General features: G+C 39.3%; 1 protein-coding gene across 4 annotated transcripts in view; it reads right to left on the minus strand.

Moving 5' to 3' along the window:
* The window catches only part of SVR1 (pseudouridine synthase family protein), an 80,727-nt gene extending 77,611 nt beyond the window's left edge, over window positions 1-3,116 (minus strand). For 2 of the 4 annotated variants that reach the window (XM_077364681.1, XM_077364684.1), the window contains exons 1-2: window positions 2,490-3,116; window positions 1,017-1,096 (exon numbers count right to left, since the gene is read on the minus strand). In XM_077364681.1, coding sequence (XP_077220796.1) covers window positions 1,017-1,096; window positions 2,490-3,033 — 624 coding nt within the window. In that variant the 5' untranslated portion in view covers window positions 3,034-3,116. The remainder of the gene's footprint in view (window positions 1-1,016; window positions 1,097-2,489) is intronic. The other 2 variants (XM_077364682.1, XM_077364683.1) reach the window with 2 other exon arrangements.
* Window positions 3,117-11,063: the final 7,947 nt, after the last annotated feature.

Raw genomic sequence — 11,063 nt, forward strand, 5'->3', positions numbered from 1 at the left:
AGAGCTTCTATTAGATTAGTCTCCCTTTGCTCACTCCTTTGATTGCCTTCCATCCACGCGATCCAGTGCTACTATTCTTGAACCAGAAACCAAAATGAACTAATTTCTAACACATCTGAGTTGAACCATAAATAGTGTTGTATAATCATATTCAAGATAAATGTCTTGAACTCAAGATAAATTACATATGAGTTGAACCGTTAATAGTGTTGTATAATCATACTCACGATAGCATTCAAAAAAAAAAATCATACTCACAAAAAATGCCTTAATCCCAAGATAATTCTTTCATCTCAAATACTTTTTTATTTAACCACTCTAGCATGATGGTCGCCTAATGTGCAAGGACGGCCCTAGAGGGGACAGTGAGGCAAAACTTGAAGTTGAGAAATCTTCCCTTGAGCTATTGAGTCCAAGAGTTCGCAAGGACCCGTAGAATGTCCTGAAACAAGGTGGAACGAGTCATTCTGGCATTTTGGAAGGTACAACAACAATACTTAGGTGGAATTTCAAGCCCTTACAATGAGTCCGGCGCAAGGTGACGTGATGGATTGAAATGGAATTTCAGAAGTTCAAACTACATTATACTGCCCACAGAAATATGCTTACCATCTCAATGCATGTAAGCAATCTTTTTCAAGAAACCACTACTCACATTCACCATCTCTGGCGTTGAATATCTCACATCCACCATGTACCGAATCACGAACCCGATATCTCTCAAAGGTTTATCTCATATATCTTAGACAGCCATAAAGGGTATACATTCCATTATATTGGACTCTGTTGATACATTTCACTTTCAAAGCAAAAGCTTAGGAATGGCTCCTTTAATCTAGTCACTTCCATCACAAGTACCCAAGTTCCTACCAATGTTTTTTAATAAACCCCAACCAACAATTCAACAAGTACATCAGAAGTAATATGCAACATCTCTACAACATTCATAAATCATTTCACCATTGACAATAGTATGGAAAGAATTGGTAAAACGAATAAAGGAAACTATCACATACCTGAGGCAATTTACATACGGATCCATTAACGGTCACACAACCGTCAAAAATAAGCTCTTCACTACTCCGTCTCGATGCCACTAAAAAACAAGAAGGAGATACGTTAGGATGCCATGCATCCAAACTCGACACTAGTGCTAATGTGTTACTTTATACAAGAGTAAGCCCCCCCTCCTCAATTGACAAAAGTTTTCATATTCCACTCCATATTTATTGACTCCATACCCTTATCAACATCAACCAAACCCCTAAAATTAATCAGCTAATCAGCTAACAATAAATTTTGGGAAATGATATCAGCACAACGGTGTTTTAATAATTGCACTAACCCATCTTGTATTTTATAATTTAAAGTGCTGTGAAGGATTATTACAGTTCACAAAAAGCGCTCACAAGCCAATTAGAAAGAAAAAAACAAGCTTGAGTTTGTGCAATTATTAAAACATGGTTGTGATGATATCATTTCCCTAAATTTTATTTCATAATAACTGCAAATCTGGATTCCTAACACAACAATGCAAATCTTATCTCATAATAACTAAGGCCCTATTTGGATTGAAAGAAAAACATTTATGAAGAAATTTTTTTAAGGAAAAATTTTCTTTCCATGATTTAGAGGAAAATTGTAAAATTATGGTTAATTTAGAGAAATAATATCATAAATTGAAGGTGCTTCTAAGTAAAAATTGAATAGGGTCAGTTCAAAGTGATCTTTTTTCTTATGAACAAAAACTACAAAATTTAAGATTTATTTTTCTTTCCCTTCCAAAAAATCCCTGCAATACAAACAGGGCATAAGCAAAATCTTATCAGCAAATCTAGGATTCTAACAAGATATTTGTTACGAACCCAAAACAGTTCGCATCGTGATTGATCTTCTTTAGAGGGAAGATCAGCCTCTCGACCCACTTCAGAGGGAAGGGTCAGTCCTTTGTGTGCAAAAACACAGTTTTGAGTCTGAAATTCCTCATTGAATTGAAAAAAAAGACCACTTAACATGTTATTTACACAAAATGGAAAACCCACTTGGAGGTCACTTGACCACTTCATCTAAAACTCCTACCCGAGCTAATCTATAAACCTTAACCCTCATCTCTAAGAATCCTATCCATACCAAACAACTAAGAAAGCAAACTCCAAAAGCTACATAATCTAAACTAATTTATCCCACCTCAAGGGGGACACATCTAGGCAGGTAACAATATTCCACAAATTGCAGAAGAAGTTTGTTACGTTCTAACTGTGAAACAACCAATTACCTCTAAAAGCTCAAACTGTCAGAGTTGGTGTTAAGTGTTGCCCCTCTTTTGGATTGGCCATACACGTGGATTTTTAATATCAAGAAGTTATTGAGTTTTGAACCCAGGGCCTGCCTTGAGGCAATAGCTCTGATACCAAGTGAAACAAACAATTACTCCAAAAGCTTAAGTTGTGAGAGTGGCGTTATTTAATCATTTATACTTCAACACGAACCTCCAGCAGAAGCAAGAACCTTACTGAGGCGCTGAGCCTCCCTGAAATTCTCATTATAGAACCTCCGGGCAGCTTTGGAATGCTTTGGTGGCGAAGACACAGAAACCCCATTCCCTAAACCTTCCTTTTTCTTCTTCTTCTTTCCCGTGGTCGAGGCCGTAGTCTTGGCCTCGGCCATGGCGTGGATTAGGCGGGCAGGAGGCGTTGATTGGAGCTTCAGATTTCCATTCTCATCTCGCACTATCCATGGAATGAAAAGTGGGACGGGATTGGGTTTTTCTAGGGTTTCTTTGGGATTGGGGTTTTTTAGGGTTTGTTCGGGATTGGGTGTTTTTAGGGTTTCTTTTTTGGGGGCGCCGAAGGTAATGTTGAATTCGACTTTAGACGGGGGTGAAATGGAGGAAGAGGCTCTAATGAGGGGGATTCTGAGGAGATGAGTTTTGAAGGTTAAGGTGGGATTCAGGAAGATTGCAGAAGAAGATGAGATGGATAATGAGGAAAATGGGACGCATGCAGTGGCCATTGATGCTAGCGTTGCCGCCATTGGACTCGGAGGAAGAAGGTTTTTGGATTACGGATGAGTCAGAAGAAAACATTGAAGAAAAATAGATAAGAGAAATAGTATCGGTTGTTTTGATATTGGCACCTCAGTCTGAGATTGTGATTTTCTAGATTTAAGACCACATCACAGGATGATCGAAACGGTCGAAACGGTCCATGTGATGGAACACAACGTAGATCGGCTGTGAGATGTTTCCAACAGATAAATGTACGGAATGGGGGGTTTCATGTTTCGAGGAATTACGGCTTTCGGTACCTCGAAAACAAGAATGAAACACGGGTGATTCTTTAAAATCGGGTGGTAAAAAGACCCTGATACCCTTCTGATATCGACAGAAATCTCCTTTTTTCATTACTGCCCATTAAATTGGTGCGCTTCACGAGGCTTGTTTTGGTTCGTCTTAATGTGTATTTGAACCAACAGAACCTTGGGTTCATTTATATGTTGGTCATCGGAAATAACTAGAGACGAATGGTTGCTTGACACGTATTGGAAAACTTTTTGGAACGCTGGTGCCTTTATATGGAACGGTGGCGTCTTCTAATAATACCACATCTCTGTATGAGATTCTGCCGGCGTACCCATTATTTCCGGTTAGACCCTATTTCCGCCGGCGTACCCCTTCAGTTCCCTTAGACACTGCCTGGGTGTCCCTAATCTATGGATGCTTCTCTCCCTAATCCAACAAATGAAATTTAAATGAAAACATAAGCATGAGATGCATGAACATCAATGATACAAAAGGAGAGTTTCCAATACAACAAAAAAGTTCAGAAAATAATGCAATGCCGCATATTAAGCAAATGACCAAGCTAAGAGAACATGCTCAGGATATGAGAAAGGTACATTGAATGGACCAACTTGATGCAGTTTCAATATATAAAAACGTTATAAACTAACATACTTATAGACGAAAGGAGATGTAATTCTTACTCTTCATAAGATAGCAAAATCCCTTGAAGTACTGACTTGAATGCCCTCGCAACAGTCGCACCAACAGGCGGTATAAACCCAAATAGATGGTAACTTGGTTCACCCTACAGATAAGGCGTAAAAATAAGAATAATTAATAACAGTCCAACAAAAAATGACAGAGCTTCAAAATCATTAAACCTTCCCACCACTAGCCTGCTGAAATTCATCCGCATAGCAAGTTCTAATCTGTAACGACCTCATTATTTTTCCCAAATAATTATTATTTTAAAGTGGGACCACTTAATTGCCTTTTTAACTCCTAAACCAATTAAAAACCTAGTTTAGAAATAAATATAGGGATATATAAGTAAAGAGGTAAAGATGGAAATTAAATAGGGATTTCTTAGCAAAATTTTTGGAGATTTAAAATCTCCCCATAATTGATGGGTCATACATATCTTCCAACTGTGGGAGTGTACGTGTATTTTTTTTTTTTTGGGTCACGATTGAAGGTGTGCCATTATAGAAATAAGATTAAAAAAAGGGGGAGGGAGAATTGGTAATTCTTTTTCCTTTGCAATTGCTTAACCACTAAGATAACTATCAAGAATCCTAGATAAGTAGGAAACTTTCTCATCTAGTACAAATTTATTAGGAAACAACTCATACCACAATAGAAATCTTTGGGTTTTACAAAAAAACCACCTGGTGGGATTTCTACACTTGCCCAAAACTGTAGAAAAAAGTTAAAAAGGGGAAAAGGCAGAGAGAACGAGAAAAAAGAAGCAAAGAAAACAAAGGGAGGGGCAGTGATTTTTCTTCTTCTTCAACCCTTGATCTTCTTTCACAACAAGTGAGTAGCTATGACCTAAATTCGATGGATGTCTCTGCAATTTTCTGAATTTGTAATGGTTTCCTCATTCTAGCTTCTCACCCATGATTAATTTTATACATTCCATATTCCATTAATCCCTTGCTCAGACCCCATCTTCCCAATTTATTTTTAACCCCAATACCCTAAAATCAATTCCCAACACTACTTTGAAACTTCAACAGCACCTCGTAAATTTCAGTAGCACCTTTAAAATATATATATATATATATATATATATATATATATATATATATATATATTTAACAGCTTCATGAAACCCCAATTGGATTAAATTCAAATCATTTTCACTGTTAGCCCAATGGAACCCTCTTTAAAACCCATTTTGAAATCCATAGCCAAAAAGAGGAGGCAAGTATGTTTTCTTTGTAGATGTAGGGTGAGCTAGCAAAGCAGGGGGTGCCCATTGATGAGGAGAAAAGACAAGTAGAGCATAATGGCAAAAGGGTAAAATACCTTGTCCTTGGGGTCCTATTGTTAAGTTGACATGACTTTCTTTGCAAGCAAAGAGCATGGACCATTGGATAAGAGGGGTGTGGTGTAGGGTCTAGATTAGCTAGAATGTTCTAGGTCTTTAGGGTTTTAAGATAGAATTAGTGATAAAGAGAGGGGATCAATGGTTGAGAAGAACCAAAAAAAGAAAGATACCAAATGAAGGGATGGGATTACCCTAGAGAAGAGCCCTAGTTATAAAGCCTCAAGAGAGAGTTCAAAAGAGGGGTCGGATTTTTTTTCCCAAGGAAGAGGCTTCTCGTGGGTCTTCTTCTTCTTGGCAAAACAGAGAGAGAGAGAGAGAGAGAGGTGAGCTTGGAGAGTTTTCTCATTCGGACGAAGAGAGGAGAAGAGAAGGAACCACCAACTCAATCCCGCAAACCCACCCCAACTCCGGCTGGAATCCGGCCAAAAACCCCAATAAATCCGAGCCCCCAACCATCTACTAACCCCTAAATCCTTCCCTGTAGCAGCTACTAGCTACATCTCAGCCATTAAACCCCAAACCCATTTCCTTTTCCTCCATTTCTACCTCCGGCCATCTCCCTCACCTCTCCGGCAAGCCATCTCTACCATTGCCAAACCCATTTTCAACGACTACCTCCACAACCATCTTCATCTTCTCATCTTCCTCAAAACCCACCTCATTTTTAAAACCCTATTCCACCACCTCTAAACCCATTTTCTTACATTTTCGACCCTAACTTTACAAACCCATCGCCATTTCCATGAGATCCATGATCAAAACCCATTCACCAGTTCTCCTCCTACCCTCCAAACCCCTAAATCCGACCCTTCTCCTATCTCCCAACAGACCCCATTTCTTCCTTATTCCTCAATTAGATCCCATTTCCATCTCCCAACCTCCACTCCCACTACCAGGTGATTCCACAAACCCATTCCTATCTGGTCCGGTGACCCTTTATAAATCTGGCATCCTCGTCTTAAATCCGGAACCCGACCTCAACCATCATCGCCCTTGCTGACCACTACTAATCTCGATTGGAGCGTAGTCAAAGGTGTGAAAATCTGAGGAGATCAGCACTTTGAAATAACTCAAGAAGAGGTTAGTCTCCTCTGCATTTCATTTGATTATTCTTTACATATCTTTGCTCTAATTGATAATGCTTGTGGTTTGGGGTTTGTCTTCATATCGCTTTGGGGTTTTGTCATGCATCACTTTCCATTTCCTTTATCAAGTTGAATTCATATTCAGAATTGTATGAATCCTCAGAGTTTAAATCTTAGTCATTAATCCCAATTGTTGCTTTCAATTTCATGGTCGAGGATAATTTTTGAGACATAATGAGGTTTCTTCAACAGTTTTAGTATCAATTGGACATGTGGACTTCATTTCCCTTATATGGTATCAGTCATCTCCTTTCGGACTGTTTGATTTATCTCATGTGGTTCTATTCCAGTATAGAAGTCCTAGTATTGGATGTCCTCCTTGTTCCAAGAACTAGCTGGTTAGGTTTATATGCACCGTCTCATCCCCCGCACATATCAAAAGTATCTTTCATCATGTTTGTTATGACTTGAATGCCATAAATGGAATTGAGCATATAGAACTGGAAGATAATGATACTTGTGTTACCTTTCTTTTATAATAGCATAAAACTCATGTTTTCCAAGTGACACTAGAATAAAAGATTTCATAACTAATGGACTTTTGTAGTGATTTGAATATCATTAGTCGAGAAGTTTATTCAGTATGTTAAAGCCAATAGGTCTTTGTCTTCATTCATTTATGATACTCCCCCTAAGTTCAAGTCAAGATTATATTGAAAATTAGTTAGTCTTGCATGTTCCTTTAAATCTATTGACTGAACCATTACAGAGTAATTGAGAGGTCTGTTACGATGAAACAAAATTGCTCCTATAATGTTGTTCGAATGATTAGTTGAATTGAATTATCATCTTGGAGGATTCTGTTGGAATGGGGTCTTCTGCCTTTACCAATCTGTTATAGACGCAAACCACTATCTTAGAAGATTTTTATTAATCATCTAAAGGTGTGGAAGGTATCATTGTTGGAGTTTTGAGGGTTGTAATGAAATTACCTGAATTCCTTCCTTTGCTCTCATCCTCTACGCTATCGGGTCTTGTGTAGAAATCTGGGGTTCATTCTGGTGTCTTGGAAGCTTCCTTTTGTTTTAAAGAGCGTTCATTAGAATTCAGCATAATCATTGGCGTTTGCTAGCACTTGCAGGATTATGTGTTTCTTCTTTTTTAGGGTCATTCCTTCCTCTCCTGTCCCTTCTCATGTCATGGGATCTTCACAAGGTCAGGGATTCCATCTTCCTCTCATTTCGTGCTCATAGGGACTAGGGGTTTTCCTTTCTTTGGATTCCATTTTCCACACGTCCCTTGAGATTCTCTTTGCATTTCGTGATCCCATCGATTTTGGGGAACAGTTTGTCATTCTCCTCTGGTTTAGGCGATGACGGAATGTTTCTTGAGCCAACCCCTTGCCCTTCCTATCTTTTTCCCATCTCAGGGTCTTCAAAGGGTTTGAGGGGTTTCCTTTCTTTTCGGGACTATTCTTTGCACATCCCTCGGGATCCTTTTCGAGTTTCGGGATTCCATCGATTTTGGGAACACTCCTCTTGGGATAAGGTGAAGACGGACGGAAACCTCCTAAGCCAAACCCCCCTTTTTCAATCAAAAGGGATAAAAATAACAAAAATCTAAAAACATCAAAAACAACAAAAATGTTTTTTTTCGAAAAAGTTGTTCCAAACTACGTTGGCTTGATCTCTGTCCACAGGGTACGTAGGTAGCTTGGGTCTACCCAAGTCCAGTAAAACCTTTTTAATAAATATTTTTAAGCATTTTCCAACCTTTCAACATAAAAAAACTAAAAAATGGGCAAGGATGGTGATTGCCAGGTCACTCGGAGCCCTCTTTTCATTCCATTTCCGATTTTCATTGTGGTTTTCCGGTTTCCATCGGTTTTTCGATGTTTTATCGGGTTTTGGGACGGGCGATGACGTAGCGTGACCCTTTCACAGGGATTGTCCTCGCTGAGCTCAACGATAGGTCATGACGATCGCGAGACTTGTCCGATCTTCAGCAGATTAGGATCGCTGGGCTTGATTCCATTTGAATCGCCCTCTGAGCCTATCGTGTGTTCCATTTTCTTTCCCCTGGCATTTTTGGTCATCGTATACCTTTGATTTTCTGATTCCTTTATTTTCTTACATCTTGTTAGCTCACTGTGGGTTTGTCTTTGGTTTATTATGAATTACTTTTTTTAGTTTGTTTACTGTTCTAGCATGTGATTGATTGCCATTTTCTCAGCCTTATCTCTTGCATAGGCTCGCATGCTAGTGTGTTTACTTTACTACTTTGGTTGCTTAGCTATAACATTTAGTCATTCGTCTTATCTTGATTATCTGTCTAGCTATTGCTCTTTACTGCTTTCCTTATCTTATTATATCTGTCATTATCTGTTTAGTTGTAGCAATGCATGCGATTGTTTACTGCTTTCTTAGATGTGATGAGTTAGGATTAGATGCGATGAGCTAGGATTTGTTCGCTTTCTTTGCCCATTCCCGGGTCATGCATGCTTAGATAAACATTTTCTTGGGGATGATTGTTCCCATTTCACATGATTTTCACCCAATACTCTTCAAAGTTAATTAGAACTGGCATAAGAGACCATGTGCTTGCACTTGGGCGAATTGGGGGTGCTTTTCGGATCTTCCTCATTCGTCACCAGGCACGAACCTTTTGTATCTCTGGTTATCCGTTGCAGCAGAGTATTTCATGGGATCCAGGGCCCATTTCCTTGGATGGCGACTCTGAGTTATTTTCAGGTGTGTCTTGGTTTCGAGGCTCCTGTCTCCTGATCAAGAGGTATCTCATACATATCCATCGCCACCCATGCTGTGAGTGGCATCATGTTTCGAGAGTTCCTTGGTAGAGCTCTCCTTCTCGGAAGAGTGAAGTGTTCATGCGATAATCAAGGGACTTGGAACCTACCTTGAATCAAATTCATATGTTCAGCATTCAATAAGTTACAGATTGTGGTCCAATGCATCACATATAGTTTTGAAATTCCTTCATTGATTTGGAACATATGTGTCAATTCCTTCTAGCCCTCAGGACACTGATATTTGACTTGTACATATTTTTCTTCACTTTGGGACATTCATATTTATACTGTCATAATGTGGTGATAAGAGTGATTCATCCTTTTTCTGTTATTCAAGTGGCTGACCAAAGTAATGTGCTAGTCCTGAGCTAGCGATTTCTTGCCTAGAATAGGATTCCAGGAGTCTTGAAAAATGAGCTTAAGATAGATGGGAGAGGGTATTAAGAGAGTAATTTGTGCCAAAATGGGAAATGAGATGGCAGTGTTGGCCTTGGGGGTGCATGGTTGGGTCCAAGGATTAAACTCTTCTTCATTTTCCACACTATAGAAGGGGTGATCTTATTCCAGTAACATGTCATAAATCATATATTAGACATTTTTCATGATTTACTTTGTGCTCTTGGGCATATTTTGTGAAATCTCATGTTGTTTGAAATTTTAGCCCTGTTACTCTTCTCAAATGATCTAACCTGTCGCATGAGTAGATTTGTGGGACTTGCCTAGTCTTTTAAGTACTTTTAGTTTTAGATATAAGTTTCCCTTCATTGCAGGGGCGATGAATGTGATAGCCCAAGCCCATCCTTTAGAGGATCTACCTTGTCATGATGATACCCTCTGTCCTCTTTCTTTTTCTTTAGGTAGAGACCTCTTACCTTTTAGGTGCCTTTTAATTTTAGATAACCCTTTCGTTTTGAGGCGAGGAAGGCACTAGCCCAAGCCCATCCTTAGGGGACTTGCTCAGTCCAAGTAGCGCTCCCCTCCTTTGTATTTTAGACTTACTTAGTCTTTTGAAGACCCTAAAACCTTAGATTCCCTTCCTCATTGCAAGGGCAATGATAGCGCTAGCTGGAGCCAACCCTTAAGGAGCCTATCTTAGTTTTGTAGAAGGTTAACTCGTAGGAGGCAGGACCTTGCCTTGTTTGTAAAATCTTCTCCAAATTGTATCCCAACTTGTACCTTGTGCTAGTTGGAGACCAACTTGGTCTATTAGTTGCCTCATCCCTTTTTATCATTGCAAGGGCGATGATAAGGTTACTTGGAGCCTGCCTTTGTGTCTAGGAGGCATGCCTTGCCTCATTTATAGGATCATTTCTAAGTTGTACCCCTACTAGTTGGAGCCCCATAGGAGACATGCCTTGTCCCATTAGAATTAATTGATTCCCCCATTAGGAGACGTGTTTCGTCTCGAAATGCAGCTCTCTTTCAGAGACATGCCTAAAGCCTCCTTTTCTTCTAGAGCGAGTCTTTGACTCATTTGCCCTCCCGTATAGAGTAACAGAGAGTCTTTGATTCATTTGCTTCCCATTTAGAGTTGGTTATCCTATATGTTAGGAATTCGCCCCATAGCCTTTTGGTTCGTCTGTTAGATAGGAGTTTATCCTTTAGGGTGCTTTTACGTGCTTGGGATTTTAGATCGTTTTCTCTGTTCTTGGGGCACTAGTTTACTCGTTGTGGATTGTCTCTTTGAGACGCTGGTTGCTTATTCGGGGTTTCCCCCTTAGATTTAGGACTTTGCCCTAGTTTGTAGTGTTACTTACGTGTTCCCTTTAAGAACATTGAAATCATTTAAACGTCCAGAATCATTGGAATATTTGGATACTCAAAACATTAGAA

Source organism: Tasmannia lanceolata, unplaced genomic scaffold, assembly GCF_043159265.1.
Source record: "Tasmannia lanceolata isolate RefF3 unplaced genomic scaffold, GAP_Taslan_0.1 ptg000020l, whole genome shotgun sequence".
NCBI lineage: Eukaryota > Viridiplantae > Streptophyta > Magnoliopsida > Canellales > Winteraceae > Tasmannia > Tasmannia lanceolata.